A 20,641-nucleotide genomic window follows, 5' to 3' on the forward strand; every position below is an offset into this window, starting at 1 on the left:
AACTACCCCAAAATCCCTCCCTGGCTGTCCAAGGCCTCCAGTAGCCTACAGGTTGCTTTGGTGCATATTAGGAAAAGGTGTTCCTTCCTCCAGGTGAATGCAGCCCCACCCCAGAGACACTGCTGGGGATGTCAATTCCCTTAGCCCTTTATGTGGTGAACCAACCTGTATAATCATAGCACACATGTCCTGAAGATACATGAAAGGCATCTCACTCTCAGCATGTCTAAAACCCAAGCCCTAATCCCTTCTATCCACTGGTGCTGGCACCTGTATTCACTTAATTGCTCAGACTATCTACCTTGGAATTATATTTAACTCCTTTCCTACTCTCTTCATCCAATCCACCATCAAATCCCATCTCCGATGCTTTCAAATTATACTCCAAATCAAACCACTTTCCACCACCATGACAATCCTTGCCCTAACACCAATATCTCTTGCCTCTTACCTTGTTTCCTTGATACTCCTCTTGCCTTCTTATAGTCTATTCTCCTCACCACAGTCAGGGAGATCCTTAATAAGTAACTCTTAAATGAAGAAAGCGATTTACTATTGTTATCCCTAACTTACATAAGAGAAACTTATGCTTAAAAAACAGTAATGACTTGCCCAAGGTCACAGGACTTGCAAGTGACAACCTGGATAGGAATTTAGAATTGGCTAATTCCAAATTTTAGGCAGAGAGTTTATTCTTATATAATTTAGTAATATCTTAATTTTTAATTTCCTGTTTACAGATCTTTAGTGTACAGCCTACAATCTTAGTATCTTTCTAATCTGGGCTCCCTTGCATTTTTAGGGAAAAACTTGAATCAGTAAACATTTTATTGCTGTTTTAATAAGTCACACTTTAAAATTCATAAACCCAAATGACTCTTTCTCTGACTTTTCAGTCCCCCTAACATAACCTATAAATCTCAGTCATCCTAAGTTTCTAGGTTGCCAAGCTCTACTAGTCTTCCCTCTATTATTTCTAAACATACGAATATAAATGTACTGGTCAACTTGAGACTACAGAGATCTGCTGGCAGGAAGATATTAACATTAGGTAAGGTCATTATGTTAGTTTAGGCACATGAAATTTAGTACTCAAAGTTTAGTTTAACTTAAATACATCACGTATAAAAGCTGCCATGGTTATTCCAAAATTGTTTTGAAATTAAATTTATTCTTAGTATTTTTCTAGCAAATGTGAGTGCAGCACATGAAAGTTTTTATAACAAATTTCAAGTGCAGCATATTAAAGTGTTCAGCATCTCAATGGTTATTTTTCATTTTTGTGGCAACTCTATTAACATCTTGATGTATTTTCCTTTTTTTTTTTTTTTTTTTTTTTTTTTTGAGACAGAGTCTTGCTCTGTGGGCCAGGCTGGAGTGCAGCAGCATGATCTCGGTTCACTGCAATCTCCGTCTCCCAGGCTCAAGCAATTCTCCTGCCTCAGCCTCCCGAGTAGCTGGGATTACAGGAGTGCACCACCATGCCCAGCAAATTTTTGTATTTTTAGTAGAGACAGGATTTCACCATGTTGGCCAGGCTGGTCTCGAACTCCTGACCTCAGGTAATCCACCCACTTTGGCCTCCCAAAGTGCTGGGATTACAGGCATGAGACACCGTTTTTAAAATCCCCATAGAACCATGAGAAACAAGTAACATTATTATAAAACAGAGAATGTGTTTTGTACTTGATTCCCACCAGAATGACTACCAAATATGGAAGAAGAGCACTCATTTTCAGAAAAGAAGCTGAAAAAAAAATCATTGTCTTTACATTTCTAAGTAGATCTTTAACTATACTTTAGTAAAATATCAAATGATATTATGATTCAACATAATTTAAATCAACTACAAAGTATCAATATTACTATTTGCTTTTACACTTTCATGAAAACAACAGTGATGACTAGTTTTTCATGTAATTTGCTTTGTCTCCAGATTTCTTAGAAAGTCTGTTTCCATGACATCACTAAGAAATAAGTCTTAGATCATAGGATGCACATTCAATCGCAATCAATATACACATTTGTATTCATTATAATTTGCCATATTGTCGTTGAACTTGAATTCTCAATCAGCTGAGTAAATATTTTACCATTCCTTCTTTTATTTGACCTCAACTTACCTTATAACTATATTCCTTTGTTTTAATGTTTGCATGCATAGTTTGTTATTTCTTCTCACTACCTGTATTTACCTTAATTAATCTTTGTCTGGTTTTTTATGTCATTAAACTTACAAATTCAGCCATGAGGAGATTTTGTCTCCAGTTTCCTGCCTAACTGGGTATTTGAGGGTGTTGATTGGGTAATTCTCTGTAGTGATACCAAAACTACAGGAATAGAATATCCAAATTGATTTTTCTTCCTTTCGTTTGTGTTTTCAGAGGGATCCAAAGGAGACTACAGTAAGTATTATCTTGTTTCTCAACAAAAATGTGCTTCCCATTAGTAACATTTCCCTAGATTGTAAACGCTTTGGAGGAAAGAGAAATCCTGTCATATGTCAAGTCATGTGAATACTAAGCAATAGATAAAGTTTTCTAGTGCTGGTTTAGAATGATCTGGCTGGGAGAAAAGGAAAACAATAGAAGAAGTGATGAGCAAGAGAAAAGGAAAGTAATAAAGATAAAAGGGACAGAGGGAAGAAAATACAGAGGGAAAAAAGGGAGGGAGGAATTAGGGCAGTAGGAATGGCATCTGCCTACTAAAAATTAAACCCATTTGTAGAGATGGAAAGCATATGCAGTAGCTGGTGGGAGTGGCCATCAGCACCCATCACCAGATCAGTGATGACTCCCAGGGCCTAGGCTTTAACTCCTGAGAAGGGGGTAACAGCAACTGAAGCTGATATGCAAAGATTAGGGATCCAAATTCTCATGATTCACCTCATGTTTTCTGTGTGTGTATTTTAGCACCATCAACCAACTCTCTAGGTAAGTGCTTTGTGGTTTTCTTTCAATTCTACTGTCATCTGGTTTGCAAGCCATATTGTTTCTGTATTTTTTCTCTTTTAAGAAAGATTTTAAAATTAAGTATAAAAATAATTAACACTTGTATATCCACACCTTACATGTGACAAATTGATAATATTCTTGTCATATTTCTCAACTTATTATAGACATATTCTACTCCCTTCTTCCCAAAGGCTTATTAATATACTTTAAATATTTAAGTCTATTTACATATATTTATAGTCTCTACCTATCACTGAACAAAATGTAGTATTATTTTTTAGATGTTTAATTTTACAAAAAATGGCATCTGTCTGATAGTATCATTGTGGTTTGCATTTTTCTCTCAAAATGTAATTTTGAAATCCAGGTGATACACTTTGTTGAACAATATTCCACCCTATGAATATACAATATTTTTCTATTATTTTCTCCTACCGATGCATTCTCAATGTTTCCAGTTTCTGCTATCACAAATAATGCTGCAAAGATAGTCCTTAAGTAGATGGAAAAGAGTTTATCCAGGGTACATACCCTGAAGTAGGATTAGTGATCACATTGTAGATGAGCATTTATGTAATTTATGCATAGTTTAAATTTTACTAGCTATTAATGAATTAAGCTCCTTGGTAGTTACATAGAGGCATACAGAAACAAATAAAAGTTTCCAATGTCTCTGCATTAGTAACAATCCCAGATTTTGTCATATTTTTCTATTATTGGCACTTGAATACATGTACAATTTTTAAAATCTGCATTCCCTGCTCACTCCTGAAATTGAGTATCTTCTCATAGGCTTACTAGCTAGTTAGGTTTCACCCTACATAAATTGCTTGTTCATTTACTTTACTCATTTATCTATCAGTTATTGATCTGTAGTAATTCTTTATTATTATGAAAGATCAACTTTTATATGTTATGTTAAATATTTGCAATTATCTCCTCCAATTCTATCTCTTAGCTTTAAATTTTTATGGTGTCTCTTGACTTTTAGAAGGCCTCCACTCACTCTCCCCCAACACCACACAATTTATTGTAATAAAATTTGTCAATCTCTTGTTTTCTTTTAGAGTTTCTCCTTTTTTGTTTGTTTGGCCTTACCTCGGTATCACAAAGATTTTGTCTAATACTTTCTCTTAATAGTTTTTAAATTTCCCTTTCTGCATATAGGCCTTTAATCCAAATGGGGTTTTGTTAATTGTTTTTTGGTTTTGGTGAGTGATTTCAGAAATAATACAGGTGAGATCTAATTTTCCGCTCATCTGGAAAACCAACTAGATGGATTTCTTCTCATCTTGTTCCAGCTAGATTTATTGACTGGTGTGTTTTTTCTCTGCTGATTTGTAATGCCATCTTCATCTTATATATTTGGTTTTTCCATGAATTTTACTTTCTGTTCCAGTGATCTTTTGTCTTTTACTGAACCAATACTACATTGCTTTCACTACTAAAACTGTAAAACATTTATTATTTAAAAATAGCACATTATCTTTGTTCTTTTTCAGAAATGTGTTGGCTATTCTTCGACCTTTTCTCTTACACAAGAATTGTATAATTTCTCAAGATCCATAAGAGTCATATTAGGATTTCACTGAAATTTCATTGAGTCGGTAGATTAATTTGTAAAATCAGTTCTTCCCATGCATTAACATGGTTGCCTACTATTCAAATTTTCTCATATACCCTTCAATAATGTAATATAATTTTCTTCAGAAAGGTTTTGCATATCTTTTGTTGGATTAATTCTTATACAAATACTTGTTTTTTGTTTCTGATGTGAATACTATCTCTCTATGTGGATTTTACAAATAATTATTGTTGGAATATAAGTTATATGCTGTATATCTGAGAGTAGATTTTGTATCTAGCCACCCTGCTGTGCTCTTAGAGTTCTAATAACTTTTAGATTCTCTTGAATTCTATATGTAAAACATCATGTCAACTGCAAAATCTGATAATCTTGAGTTTCCTTTTCCAATTCTTAAAACCATTTTCTTGTCATAGCTTGGGCTATGTATATCTATGGGTAAAATTCCTTCTCTTTACTTTTGCTTTATTTTTGTTCCTTTTTCTAGCTTGCTATATGAAACTTAATTAATTTCCAGACTTTCTTATCTTCTTTTTTTATTTTATTTTTATATGGGATACTTTACAAATTTGCGTGCCATCCTTACACATGGGCCACACTAACCTCTGCATCATTCCAATTTTAGGATATATGCTGACAAAGCAGACGCTCTTATTTTCTAATATAAATATCTAAGTAACTTCTAAATGCTGCTGAAACTCATGTCCTCATATCCACTCATATCCTCATGACTATTTTTTGACTTAAATTCTACACTGTCTGATATAAACATTGTTCTAACAACTTTGTTTTAATTAGTATTTTCCTATTATACATATTTTTCATCCTTTTATTTTGAATCTTAAGAGTTTGTTTTTGTCTTGTGTCTTTTTTAAATGGCATATTGCTTGACTTTGTTCATATTAACAATGTAAAATTTTCCATTCCCTAATAGATGAAGGTAACTCATTTTATATTGTGAATTTTTATATGTTTATCTAAATGTTTCTTTTTTTTTTTTTTTTTTTTTTTTTGAGACGGGGTCTCGCTCTGTCACCCAGGCTGGTGTACAGTGGCGCAACCTCAGCTCACTGCAACCTCCACCTCCCGGGTTCAAGCAATTCTTCTGCCTCAGTCCCCCGAGTACCTGGGACTATAGGCGCCCACCACCATGCCCAGCTAATTTTTGTATTTTTAGTAGAGACGGGGTTTCACCATATTGACCAGGCTGGTGTCGAACTCCTGACCTTGTGATCCCCCTGCCTTGGCCTCCCAAAGTGCTGGGATTACAGGTGTGAGCCACCACGCCCAGCCAATGTCTCCAATTTATATTGTGTTTTCCACTTACAGTACTATGCTTTGTTCTTTCATTTTTAAATCTTCTTTCCTACCTTCTGCTGGTATATTAGATTTCCTTTATAAACAAGCCTGGATGACTTTCATATCACTTCTAACAACATTAGATTGACTAGAACTCAATCATATAGCCACACCTAACTACAAGGGAATTCTGGGGAAATAGTCTAACCATGTTGTATTAGTTTTCTACAGCTGCTCTAACAAATTACCACAAACTTAATGGCTTAAAACAACACAAATTTATTATCTATCAATTCCATAGTTTATAAATCTGTCATATATGTCTCACTGGACAACAATCAGGTTGTCAGCTAGACTGTATTCTTTCTGGATGTTCTAGGAACAAATCTGTTTCCTTGCTTTTTCAGCTTCTAGAGGCTGACCACATTCCTTGGTTCATGGCTCCCTTCTTCTGTCTTCAAAGTGAACAAAAATAAATCAAGTCCTCACATCACATCATTCTGCCCTTCCTCCATCGTAATACCTCTTTCTCTTTCTATCTTTCTCTCTTCTGTCTCCTGCTTGCACTCTTAAAAATCTTTGTGATTATATTGGGCCCACTCAGATATACCAAGATCATCACCCTACTTTAAGGTGAGCTGATTAGCAACTTTAACTTCATCTGCAATATTAATTCCCTTTTCCCATGTAACCTAACACATTAAACAGGAAGATAATCCCAGGTTCTTACAATGCATGAGGCCTGTGGCCTTGATTTCTGCTGGTGATCAGGTGTTTAAGACTCAGTCCTCCAATAAGATATCACATGGGTGGTGAAACTTCTCATTCATTACCAAGAATATGAGTTCCTTCTTGATATATTTTTCTTAAATATATTACTTCTCTTTTTAGTTTTCAAGTTCAGTTCTACTTTATAAACTTTAAAAACTACCGTGTTCAGAGTAGTCACTTAAAGGAGAGGATGAAATATCCCCCTCTATAGCAAGCACCCTTTCAGTAGGCCCTGAGGTTCTAAATACTTTCACTACTTTGACTCTTTAGCTTCTAATATTATTCAAAAACTTCCTGATTTTGGTCTCTTGCTATTCTTCATCTCCATAGGGCACAAGTGAATTTTGGAAAGTGGAAATCCCTGTTGAAGCAGTTAGGTGGTAATTGTTTGGTGTAACAAAAAATATTTTCGAACAAAGGTAAAAAAAGAAAATTAAAGGAGAGAGGAAGAGGTGAAAGAAAGGTAGAGAAGGAAAGAGCAAAGCAGCAGAATCACCAATGAAAGAAGACTTATAGGGACAGAAAAATGTCCATAGATTGAGAAGCTAGCAATCTCCAAAAATATTTTTATTCTGTTACTCACCAAAATTGAAAGATAGGTTGCATAGATCTTGTAGTCCCACCTTACCACAAAAGTATTTCAGTCCATATGTAGATATCCAGCTGCTCACCACATTGCATTGCAATTGATAACAGGAAATGAGTTGTGACTCATTTCTATCCTCTTTCCCACAACTTTTCTGCAATATAGTGTCTATGGCATCTAAGTTCTCCCTGGGACAAACAGAACTCATTCTTGTTTTGATGTGTTTTATTTTAGCACTGTCTCGATCAAGTATTGGTAAGTTCCTTTACTTGTCTTCAATTCTGCTGACATTTAGCCCCATTTAATCAAGAGGATATCTTCCTAAACTTCCCAGACTTCTTCACTGAAGCACAGCAGAAGTTTGAACTTCACGTTTATCCAATTTCTTTGTTCTCCATAACCAGACACCTCAATAATCAGTCAAAAGTAAATGCAAGTTTCTAGTGGTTTATTATGATGACATGAAGAGAGCAATTTCCAAACCTGAAGTGTTGGAAAAACAGAGTAAATAAAGAAGGATGAGAGCAAGAAGTTAGTAAGAAAAATAAGGTGAGGATGAAGATAATATAGAATGAGGGATAAATGATATTAGCTGTGTCCTCAGAATTTCAAAGCTTTGCATGGCTAGCCGGAAAGAGCAGCCTTCCCTGAGGCATCCCCAAGTCAGGCTGGCAGCAATGGAAGAGATGGCTAATTCCCTATCTCCCTGAGCTGCAACTGACACTAAGGGTTTGGTGCTCCCAGGTATTCTTGGTTCCGATACTCATCCCTGCCCTGTCTCCTGCAAAAAAAAAAAAGAAAGAAAGAAATGGATAGTTTTTGAGCCAGACAACCATATGAATTTTTTGTTTGTATTTATTTTTAGGAGAGCAAGGGGGAAATTTTCATATTTCCAAATTCTAAGTCTCTTTGCTGTGTCACAGAACTAAAGAACATTCCCTAACCCTGCTGAGCTCTTGTCCCTCACCTCCTTTTCCTTCCCCATCATTGAGCGTTTTGTCTAAAATTAATGAGACCTTCAAAGAATGAGAAGTCCACTGATTAAAGAATAAAGAGAGGATTAAAATGGTTTTAGCTGGCAATCATAGTTTCAGCAAAACAGTAATAGCTTCATTAACTTAGGAATAGGAGGGAAGAAGAGGTTTGTGAAGAGACCAGGAAATGGGAGTAGGGGACAAGGAGAGGGTTGTAATTAAAGTGGGTCGTGTTCCTTGACTATTTACAGATATTACACATGAGGAAAAAATGAATTTTAAAGATATTATTTAACTTGACCAAAGGCATATAGCTAGTAAAAGAGTAAAACTGAGGTTGTAAACACTGGGCTTTGGACTCCAAGTCCTGAGCTTGTCCAGCTACCCCCAGGACATCATTAAATATATTTACTCTTCCAATCCAAAGTATTCTTTAGAAACAAAATGTTTGTTCCAAGGAATTTAGAAAATTATGCATATGTTAAAAATATATTACTTCAATTTTTAAAATGTAATTTGAAAATCTTAAAATGTAAATTAATATAAAATATCAGAATTAGTGTGCTAATCCAATACTGTGCCATAACCTTATCCCATGAATAAGGCTGTTTTAGTGTATATATAACTGTTAACAGGTGCCCTTAGAAAGCTATTAAGCTCAATATTTTATTACTTCTATGATTAAAACATGTTTTATCTAGTATTGGTTTGTTTTCATCTAACTTACAGAAAGGGTAAAATATTTGGGGGTTGAAACATGCTAAACAATAAACTCAAATCTTCAATTTACCCAGCAAAATCTGAAGAGGACCCATGTGAGACAGGCTTGCCATAAAAACCCTCCAAAGGGGAAATTTCGAGCATTGCAGCTGCTATGCCTAAGACAATATAAGTATTGTCAATATGACAATCTAAGTATTTCATAGACAGCATAGATTCTAGTGAGGTAAGACAGAAAATAAACACGTAAGCAAACAAATACAATAATTTCCCTTTCTAGATTAATTCCTATCATGATTATTAGACTATCATAGTACATTCTACGGAGAAAACAAATTAAGATAATATGATACAGCAGGACCAAGAAGTGAGGGCCGTTAGCTAGGAGATGGAAAGAAATTTCCCTGAGGAGATATTTGAACTGACACTGAATGGTGAAAAGGTGGCAGCCACAGGAGGATCTTAGGGAAGAGTATCTCAGGCAGAAAGAACACCAAGTTCCTGAAAGGGGAAGAAGAGTAGCTTGTATGAGAGATTGCTGAAAGCCAGTTGTGAATGATGGTGGAGGAGTCTGAAAGGTAGGGAGAGGCCAGATCACAAAAAGTCTTTTAGAATAAAATATGGAGAACACTTCTGAGCACCACAATAAGCCATTGTTTTCATCAGGGAAGGGATAAAGCCACATTTATGCTGTAAAAAGGCAACCCTGTCTTCTGGTAGAGAATGAAATGGGAGAGAATGACCATCATATTTATTTATGATAGCAACAAGGAGAGAGGTACAGAGTAAAGTCTCATATTGCTTCAAAGACAACAGGGGTTTCTACTGGAGAAGATATTGTTTGGAAACAGCAATGGGGAGCAAAAATGACATTTACCTACATTCAGGCATGTATATGGGTATGGACTTTTTCTAAACGAACAAACAAACAAACAAAAAACCAGACGTCACAGCCTCAACAACAGAGTGAGACCCTCTCTCTACAATGAATAAAAAATTAGCCAGCATGGTGGCGTGCACCTGTGGTCCCAGCTACTTGGAAGGCTGAAGTGGGAGGATCGCTTGAGCCAAAGAGGTCAAGGCTACAGTGAGCTGTGATTGCACCACTGCACTCCAGCCTGGGTGACAGAGTGAGATCCTGTCTCAAAAAAAAAAAAAAAATCACTAAGAGGGCTGTAAGAGACATGGTTTTTTAAAAATGTTATCATTTTTAATTGACAAAAATGTATATATTTATGGTATACAACATAATGTGTTGATATATGTATACACTGTAGAATGACTAAATCAAGCTGTTAACATATCCATTTCCTCACATACTTTTTGTGGAGCGAACTCTTAAAATCCACACTCTTAGCAAATGTCAAGTATAACACATTATTAACTATAATCACCATGTTGTACAAAAGATCTCCTGAATGTATTGCTCCTATCTAACTGAAACTTTGTGTCCTTTGAGCAACATCTGAGATACAGTTTTGTTTTTGTTTTTGTTTTTGTTTTTGTTTTTTTTGAGATAGAATCTCACTCTGTTGCCCAGACTGGAGTGCAGGGCGCAATCTCGGCTCCCTGCAACTCCACCTCCCTGCAACTCCACCTCCCTGCAACTCCACCTCCCGGGTTCAAGCAATTCTTGTGCCTCAGCCACCCAAGTAGCTGGGATTACAGGTGTGCGCCACCATGTCTGGCTAATTTTTGTATTTTTAGTAGAGACAGGGTTTAGCCATCATGCCCAGGCTGGTCTTGAACTCCTGGCCTCAAGTGATTTGCCCTCCCCGGCTTCCCAAATTGCTGGGGTTACAGGCATGAGACACTGCACCCAGCCTTTAAATTTTAATCTATTAAAATTTAAATATTTTAAATTAAAAATATTTTAAACACCTCAAATATTTAAAATACTTGACAGTATTTTAAAGGACAGTCAGGCATATTAAAGCAAGATGGTGAAGAAAACGTTTGGAGAAGTTCAAGATATAGGAAAATTTGCTGATATGAATTTCTGACAGCATGGTGTGTTTTAGAGAGTAAGGAGAGGTGGAAGGAACGTCCAATTAGGAATTTAAAAAAGCATTATGATAATAAGCATCCTTAAGATGAGGATTATCTTCAGATGGTCAGTAAATTAAATGAGGATGTGACCCATTTGGGGATTAATCTCAGAGGATGATGAGTAATTAGTTACATAGAGTATTTAGCTGAAAGATGCATAGGCCCACCAGGAAGCTATTCATCCCTGAAGCTCAAGATGATATGTGGTCCTAAAGAATGGATGAGGCCCTCTTGAGAGATAATTCTCATAGGCAATTCACTGGACTGTGGTAACTGGAGAAAGGGCCTCTCAAACCAGGACCTCAAAGGACTTGATCCTATTATTTCTTTGAAAATCTAGAACTAGCATAGTGCCCAAGATAGAGGAGGCTGCGGTCCATTACCCATACATGTATAAACAGATAAGGACTGCAATCTGAAATGATGATATAATAATATGTGTTGAGAATTATGCTCCAGGCTCTGTCCTAAACACTTCTTCATAATAATCCTAGGAAGTAGATATTATTATAAATTCTATTTTTAAAATGAATAAACTTAGGCATAAAAAAAAACAGGCAGAGTAACACAGCTAGTAAGTAGGGGAACCAGGATTCAAACCCAAGCATTCTAGTAGTTGACGGGCCATTGTACTTAATGAGACCTAATCAAGGGTCCCCTTTCTAAAATGATTTCGGTGAGAATTGTATACTTTGTAAACCAATTAACTCAGACTGATGTGGATTTTTATTATTATTCCTCAGTGCCAACTCCAGGAATCATATTTCAGTTTATTTTCTATTTCTAATTTAGGAAAGAGAAATGAGAGCAAGCAGATAATAAGAAGGAAGTACATAGGGAAACTAAGGAAAGTTTAATCAAGCCTAAGGTCCTCCACCTCCTCAAAACAAGTAGAGGAAAAAGAAAAAAAAAAAAAACTAAGGGCGAAGCATGGTGGCTTACACCTGTAATCCCAGCATTTTGGGAGGCTGAAGTAGGAGGATCCTGGAGGCCAGGAACTCAAGACCTGCCTGGACAACATAGTGAGGCTCTGTCTCTTCAAAACAATTAAAAGAATTAGTAGGGCATGGTGGCATGCCTGTAGTCCTAGCTACACAGGAGGCTGAGATGGGAAGATCACTTGAGCCCAGTAGTGAGAGGTTACAGTGAGCTATGACAGAACCACTGAACTTCAACCTGGGCAACAGAGTGAAACCCTGTCCCAGAAAAAAAAAAAAAAAAAGACTAAGGTCTTCCAAGTTTTCTTAAGAGTTTCAACCTTTACAAAGGCTGAGAAGAAAAGGAAAAGGGAATCACCTTCTCTGCTCATCGTCAGTCCTACATGTCATTCTGGGCCTTGGCCACACCACCAGAGTACAAGATGCCTAAACAATCCATGAAAAAAATCACACTACAGCTGGCATAGAGGATCTGATGCCCCCTGGGGAAGGTAGTGTGAGGGATGTTTTTTCTGATCTTCTTTTCAAAGGGGGATTAACGCTGATGCTTTTAAGCAATTGATGTGCTCTTAGAGATGTGGGTATTTAACACAGTTTACAAGGGAATTGAGCAAGTTCTTGGTGGTTTCAGTACCATAAACCCTTGTTTGTCTAGGGACCTCGTCCTCCTTATTTGCCTCTTTCTAGGCAGGCCTTATTTCTAGAAAGTCAGCCTTTTTTGCTTCTCCTACCAAAATGTACCCTAAGGCTCAAAGGCCCAAGAACACAGGGCTTTAGTTTGTGAATGTAGCCTCATTGAATCATAAAAGTTGAGCAGAAGAAAAATTATTAAACCCTGTCATAGATGAGTTAAATGCAGTTCCAAAAGATGGTGAGAATTATCAAACTTTGCATAGTCATTTAACAGTCAATGTAAGACAAATAAGACTAATATCCAGACTTTCTCCACTGAATATAGTGAGGGTTCATTCTATGGTAGCTTGTACAAATTACTATCAAAGTTAATATCATTAAACCTTCTACAAGCCTTGCCCTAGAATTTAGGTTATTTTACAAGAGGAACATTTTAGAGATGAACAAAAAGAACAGAAAAAAACTGTTGGGGAGGGAAGATGGTCAGTATGTTAAAGAAAAAAAATTTTAAAGGAATGTTCCAGAAAGAAGAGAAAATTGTAAAGAATATGAAGGAAAACGTGCTGAACTTAAAGTGAAGAAAACTGGAGGCTAAAACTGCCTTTAATTTTTTGCATACTTAGGCACAGCCCTTCTCTTTCTCAATCTCGGTGTTCTTTTCTTATAAAACTAGAACCTTTGTAATATTGCCTTTCTTTGGTTCTTGAGGCTATCACATTAGGGAAAGAAGACTCTCCAAACTGAAAAGATGAAAGAAAAAGGGAGGGAGAAACGGAAAAGACAGGAGAAAGGTGGTGAATGAAATCAGAATATTGGAAATATAGTAAATCTGAATATTCCCCTGTAACTTTCACCCCTGCATAGTGTCTAAGGGGGAAAAGACATGGGACCACCTGCAAGTGTGACCACTTTATGAGCCTACCTACAGGGGAATGGAAAGTCTAATAACCTAAGGGAGGACTTATTTCCAGGAAGACTCTTGGAAAATTGATGGATTATTGAAACTTTTGACTGACTTGAATAATTGTTATTGTTCTTTAGCTTCAACTCAAGGATCCAAGAGTAAGTTTACCTTTTTGTTTCAAAATCTAATGTTGCTGGGCTCCTACACAAGGCAGAGGACTTCTCCCTGTCTTAACTATTTTCTGTTTCCTGCTATGTCAGTGTAACAGGGCTTAAGACTCATGATTCTCCACCTTGTCCTTCATTAGCCATCTTAACTGGATCATGCCCACCTTTATCACCTTTCCCCCTCTCTAAGACAATGAGACCTCCCACTTGCTTAAGCAAATTCCTTCATTCTTGCCTTTGACCACAACCTCTCACTCCCTTATTTCTTCAGAAGTCATTGCTTCTCTCTTCTACACCTTTAAATATTTTCCTTCCTTTAACTGCTTCTCTTTAAGGTATAGAACAGGTTTGATTTTCTTCCATCTTAAACAGATCCTAACTACGTCCCTCTCTAATCGCAGCCTACCTTCAAGGGAGGAAATTATGCTGTACACTCTGACTGTGGGCTTAGAAAAAAGTTATTGCTCACTTCTAATCTGAACTATACACTATTTCTCCATGAATTGAAAGTAATATAAGACCTACTAAAAATCACTTTTAAAATAAATTTGCTTGTTAATTATTTTCAATTTACAGAGGACTATTGCCTAGAAGTTCAGCATGCAGACCCTAGAGCCAGGCTAACTAGAGTTGTATCCCAGTTCCCTACTTACTATTTGTTTGAACATACGCAAGTTATTTAATCTCTCATTAAAATGTCAAGTCAGTTATATAACTAATTTCAACAACTAGTTGAAAATTAATCAAATAAAAGAACAGAGAAGAGGCTGGGTACTGTGGCTCACGCCTGTAATCATGACACTTTAGGAGGCTGAGGCGGGTGGATCACCTGAGGTGAGGAGTTCGAGACCAGCCTGGCTAACATGGTAAAACCTCGTCTCTACCAAAAATACAAAATTAGTTGGGCATGGTGGTATGTGCCTATAATCCCAGCTACTAGGGAGGCTGAGGCAGGAGAATCACTTGAACCCTGGAAGGGGAGGTTGCAGTGAGCTGGGATCGCACCACTGCACTCCAGCCTGGGTGACAGAGTGAGACTCCATCTCAAAATAAAAGAACAGAGAAGTGAGGGAAGCTGAAAAAAATGAATGGAGAAGAGAGGAAAACCAAAGAGGTAAAATTTAAATAAACCTTCTGGACTGATTTCAATTGGTTGTCCAAAAAAAAAAAAAAAAGAACACATTTTCTAAATGAAGGGAAGATTGTGACAGGAATGAGGAAGAGAGAAGTGAGGAAATCGGCAAAAAATCCAAAACAGATAACCCTGGCTGGACAGATTTTTTTTCTGATCTATGTGCTTTTCCTACAAAATTTTTCATATTGACTTTTACTTTTGTGGTTGCATATTAGGGTCACATTTCCTACTAGCAAAGTTGTTTCTTGTTCAAAGATGGAATTAAATATATCATATTTCATTATTTTTTTCTAAAAGGCATCAAAACTTCCAGATGCTTCACAGTCTGAACAAGTTTATTACTCACAGGTTTTAATTAAATGTGACCCAACCAATACCTATCCTTAAAATAATGAAAAGAAAGGGATTCACTTGCCCTATCCTGACTCAGGCCACAACCCATATGATGCTGATCTCAAACTGCACTGTTGCTGAAGTATAGATGGTGCTCACTTAAATCATCTCTTCTTATCTGAAAATACAGCTCCCAAATTAGCCAACAGTAGCCCAGTGCCACCTGTAGATGTGTTTTGTTTGGCCAGCACGGCATGATATTAAACTTTGAATTTGAATGCCTCTGAGTAGGGTATGGACTTTTCACCATCTCTATCCCTTATAACTCTAGCAGATTCACAATCATGAGACCTGCTGGACCCCTTAATGCAAGTGAGTTTGTGATCCCCACAAAGATAATGAGGAATCCTGTCTGGTATGGAAAATGTGGTACTCTCTAAACGAACTAACTTGGATGTTCCCATTAGGAAGAATATCCACAGAGACCGTGTCCTTAATCCAAAACACATAATATTCAGTATTTTGGCAGGATATGTACATCCTAAGTTTTTTTATCTGCTTCTTTGCTCTGTAAGGCAACAAGTAAATGCCTTTCACTGTCCCACTTATTGGTCTTCAGCTGGGAAACACCACAAAATACTCAGTTCAAGAATTTCTCTTCTTGGCCCAGTACGGAGGCTCATGCCTGTAATCCCAGCACTTTGGGAGGCCGAGGTGGGGTGATCACTTGAGGCCAGGAGTTTCAGACCAGCCTGGTCAACATGGCGAAACCTCATCTCCAATAAAAATACAAAAATTAGCTGGGCATGGTGGCACATGCCTGTAATTCCAGCTAATCAGGAGGCTGAGGCACAAGAATGCCTTGAACTCAGGAGGCGAAGGTTGCAGTGAGCCGAGATTGTGCCACTGCACTCCAACCTGGGTGACAAAGACTGTCTCAAAAAAAAAAAAAGAGAAAAGAAAAGAAAAGAAAAATTCCTTTCTCCTCATTATTCCATATTACTTTAGGTCAGGAATGGAATATATATGACCTGTGTTACATTTCTGCTCATGCCTTTGCCTATGGCAGACATCAATAATTGATCATGATTCTCTTACCTGCTCAGCCCACACGTATCCTAAAATTCTTCTCATCTCCAGATAGTCATTACTAATTGATCAAAATTAAATATGCATAACTCAAGTATAATTGTCACTCCTAACATAGGTTAATATCTTAAATCTTAAAAATCTTAAGTATAGAAAACTGTCCTTTTAAAATTATCCTTATTTGGTGGTGGAAGTGGCTTCACCTTCTCAAGAAACTGACAGTTCAGTGATTAATGGCCTAAAATACCACATAGAAAAACAGACATCTCTTTCCAAATGCTGAGGGTAGATCCTGTTGTTTCTGGGGAAAGCTACCATTTCCCTCCCAAAACAGCAATGTAACAAATAAGCGAAAAATAATTATACACAAAGAAGGAAACACATTATTCAATTATTTTAAGATAAAAAATTGCAAAATTTTCAACATCTTAAAATATGATTGGTTATTTCTCAAGACAGAAAAAAGAGAGATTAAAATGACATAATTAAGGTACTAAGGTACACAAGAAGATAGGGTTATTTTAAAGATTAAAATAACACAAATTAATAAATCAAAAATAAAAACACAATTAAGTGCACATTATAATGCTCTGCTGTCAGGACTCAGAACTTTTCAAATGACAGTCAGAAATAAAAGGAAAAAATAAAGCAGAAAAAAAGTAAAATAAAGTAGCTTACTACTTTGCCAAAGTATTTCATTCGTTTATAGTTACTGAATATTTCTTTCCATAACATTTCTAATACAACTTTTCAGCTTTCCTTTCTGTTATTACTCCTGATTTTTCACTGCAACTTCACAATATAAGTAAGATGGGGGACACCACTTCTGTTTTAGAGATGAGAAAATTAATGTTCAAAACATTTAGTGACTTGCCCAAAATCACAGAGCTAAAGAATAGCAAAACTGGGACTCAGGTCTTTAACCTCAAGACTGTTTGTACCACACCTGGGGAGGAGGAGGAGGGAATGGGATTATCTATCTCCATGCCTTCTGAAAGTCTAAATCTAATTTAGTCTAAAGTCTAATCTAAATCATATCTAATAATATACTTTTCAATTTTTATTATAGGTAGTATAAAATGTTTAAAAACAATTGAAGAACCTCTCTGTAAGTTTCCCATATACACAACTCAGTCCTTTTTTTACTGACTCCTAATAATTGTACAAATTTATGGGATATATGTGATATTTTGATACATGCATACCAAGTGTAATGATTTGGATGTTCTACAATGTGCCTGCTACCAGAGGAATGGGGAGGGTGGTGAGAAGGCACATAAAGGTGGAGGAAAGGAGAAAAACTTGCAATTTTACTGTTCTCTCTTTCTTTTACCAGTATGAGGAATTTGAGGCTGATTTCAAGATCCTATAAGTGACTGATTAATTTTTTCATTTAGCAAAGGGGAAATTCTTATAATAAAAACTAGATTAATTAATGAAATTGTGAAAAAGATTCTGGGGCCAGGGAAAATTATCTATAATCTTTAGAAGGATTTGACATCAGGAAGATAATGAAAATTAAGAATAATAACTGCAGGAAGTATGATTTTTCACAGTCTCCTAAGGAAAAAAGGAAAATGCTTACTTACCTTCTTGCTGCCTTTCCATGTAAATCAAATATGTAGTAAATGCTTGATCTGAAACTCCCTGAGATAAACACCCTTGAGTCATGCTGTCTCTAAACTCACCTTTTTTGTTTGTATTTTAGCCAGAACTGCAGGAGCCATTAGTAAGTTGCTTTTCTGCCCTTTAATTCTCATGTGCTTTGCTCTACTAAACTGTTAGAATATGTAAGACATTCATATTTCTAGGTGTTTTTGTTTCTTTCACAAATTGTTCATTCTTTTCCCCTTCTTTATTCTCTATTCTTATCTTAATAAACTGTGGTGCCTCTGTAAGAAAGTACTATTACCTTTAACTTTTCCAAACTCTTGAGATTCAACAGCAAAGAGAAAAGAGTGAAAAACAAAAAATGGTCAAGTGAAAGGAAGAAAGATTCCCCTGTGAGAAAACTCAGTAACACTCAAAGAAAGAGGCTTGATGGTGGCCATTCCACTTAAGACCCACCAAGAAAATTTCAGTGACATGCAGTGAGTCCCAGCTCACTGACCGAGGATCCCAGACTGTCACTGATGTTTGTGTGGGATGTATATCCCCTGCTATGAACAAAGAATAAATCTGAAAGAAGTATCCAGATAGAATTTTAAATGAAACTGTAGCATACACCTCTGGAAGAAGCATTGGTTGGGAATAGAAAATAAGGGATAAGTGAGAGGAAATTGGTTTAAAAAGGAAAAAAATAATGGTAAATGGAAACAATGACTTTTATATGATCTGAGATTTTAGCCGCCCTTTATGACCTTGATGCTTAAAGTGAATCCAAGGACCTGCATCAACATCACCTTGGAGTTTTAGAGATGCAGAGTCTGAGCCTGTTGCCCACCCCTGACCTACTAAGTCAGACTTTGCATTTTAATAAGATGCCCAGGTGATTTGCGTGCATACCAAAGTTTAAGAACCATTGCTCTACAGGATTTTAATTCTCTGCCCCGAGAGAGGAAATAAAAAGATGAATGCACTTGGTCCAAATTTAACCAGCTTTTCCAGCCCTGGCCAATTTCCCACACCAAGAGTGATCTTAAAGTCAAAGACAAGAAAGATGAAACTCATCAGGGTTTAATTCACTTTCTAACACATTTCCATCCTTCAATTTTGAGGATGTTCAGAGCTTGAGCCCCTGACGCAGCACTAACTCTGAAGGAAAGAGAAAAAAAGTGATTTGAGAATTAAAGCTCATGGTATATCACATCCTGTGTCTACTCCTCTTGGAGTATTTATACAAATGAAACATTATTAAAATAATCAAGTCAAACTTTGAGAGCAAATACTGGGTAGGTATCATAAAAGCACATATTAGGCCAAGCACAGTGGCTCATACACGTAATCCCAGCACTTTGGGAGGCCAAGGTGAGAGGATCACTTATAGCCTGCGAGGTGCATGAGGTGTAGAGAGGTGTGGTGGGGTGTGTGCATGTGTGTGTGTGTGTGTGTGTATGTGGTCGTAAATAAGAAGACTGTTACTGCATTATTAACAAGTATGTGGGTCTAGTGTCTCAATTCCTTTGCCCACTACTCATACCTATAAATGTCTTAAGTCAACCTAGCAGTTTCTATTCCCTCTTATATGGCAGGCCAAGTTACTCTGTTGAATATGGGCCAAAATCACTACAGAGACAGAAATTCCCACTCTCTCCTTCAGAAGATGAGGCTATAGATTCTAGCTAAGCAAGTTCAAATTAGCCAGCTGGAAGACAGGCAATGGCCTGTGTAATCTACTGAGCTACAAGCAGGACACCCATCGGGAAAGGGGAAGGAACGCTGCCTGACCAAATGTGCATCCCTACAGTTCCAGCTGGCAGATTCCAGCAGTAACCGGGGTCCTCCAAGATGAAGAAGGAAGCATTTGTAAACTTTATTTGTTCCTCCACGGAAGTGGAAATTTTGCTCCTGGTGTCTACATTTGTGATGTTTTCCCAGAAAGAATTTTAATGCAAACAGTATTTTCTCATTAGTTCTATTTTGTTTTTTCCATATTTTAGCTGGAACTATTAGACCTATAAGTGAGTTCCTTTTCTGTTTCCTCTAACATTCTTTGGCCTTCTGTGGGATATGGGGTCCTCTCCACATCCTAACTGTTACCATTTCTACCCCTACAGGATTTCTCACTCATACTTCTTAATTGTATTCAAATCTTCTGACACCTTCTGATGCCCAAGCCATCAGACACAATATCCTGAATTGTTACTGAATTTAGGATAAGGGAAAGCCACATAATTCATGTTTAAAATTGTATTTTATTTTAATTATTTATATTTATTATTTTTTAGTTACCTAAATTTCTCATTTAAGATGGATGTTGAATGATTTAAACTGGTAGGAAGGTTATGCAGCTTCCAGGCTAAGATTATCTGCAGTCCCACAGTAGTTGTTCTCCTCTGGTTGAATTGTTTCATAGTTTATTTAGAAACAATACCGGTAACATGAAAATTCTGTTAATGTCAAACCACACTTTCCTCCTTTTTGTATTTCAGTGCAATTCACAGCCCCTATTCGTAAGTATCAAGTTTGTTTTTCCACTGTGGTCCCTTTGATATCTGACCTACGAGGTCTTGGGGCCTGATCTGCTCTGCATTTTTCTAAACAATTTCAACTTTTATTTTAGATTCAGGTGGTGCATATGCAGGTTTGCTAATGGGTATATTGTGTGATGCTGAGGTTTAGGGGTGACATGCTTTCTTAACACTGTCTTTCTCAATTCCCCTAGCATTCCTGTTACATAGTTTGCAAAGAGGCCATCCACGAAGTGTTAAGAAATCTCACAGGCTAACATTTAAAAATATAAACCAAAACAGCCCTCTTAGTAATAGTCATGATCCATCAGCAACGGAAGGTACATCTTTCAAATAAACCATGTCTCTAAGGAAACTGGGGACAAGGGGCAAGA

General features: G+C 36.8%; 1 protein-coding gene, 1 long non-coding RNA gene and 1 pseudogene across 2 annotated transcripts in view; 1 reads left to right on the plus strand and 2 right to left on the minus strand.

Annotated features, from left to right (window-relative positions):
• Positions 1–20,641, minus strand: part of LOC135970654 (uncharacterized) — a 159,217-nt gene that overhangs the window by 64,136 nt on the left and 74,440 nt on the right. The window lies entirely within an intron of this gene.
• LOC123573198 (U6 spliceosomal RNA) lies at positions 5,085–5,184 on the minus strand (annotated as a pseudogene).
• Positions 5,880–20,641, plus strand: part of TSBP1 (testis expressed basic protein 1) — a 63,443-nt gene continuing 48,681 nt past the window's right edge. The window contains exons 1-4 of the mRNA XM_045390638.2: positions 5,880–7,450; positions 17,207–17,245; positions 17,846–17,866; positions 20,229–20,249. Of these exons, the coding sequence (XP_045246573.2) occupies positions 7,309–7,450; positions 17,207–17,245; positions 17,846–17,866; positions 20,229–20,249 (223 nt within the window). The 5' untranslated portion in view covers positions 5,880–7,308. The remainder of the gene's footprint in view (positions 7,451–17,206; positions 17,246–17,845; positions 17,867–20,228; positions 20,250–20,641) is intronic.

Source organism: Macaca fascicularis, chromosome 4, assembly GCF_037993035.2.
Source record: "Macaca fascicularis isolate 582-1 chromosome 4, T2T-MFA8v1.1".
In the NCBI taxonomy this organism is placed as follows: domain Eukaryota; kingdom Metazoa; phylum Chordata; class Mammalia; order Primates; family Cercopithecidae; genus Macaca; species Macaca fascicularis.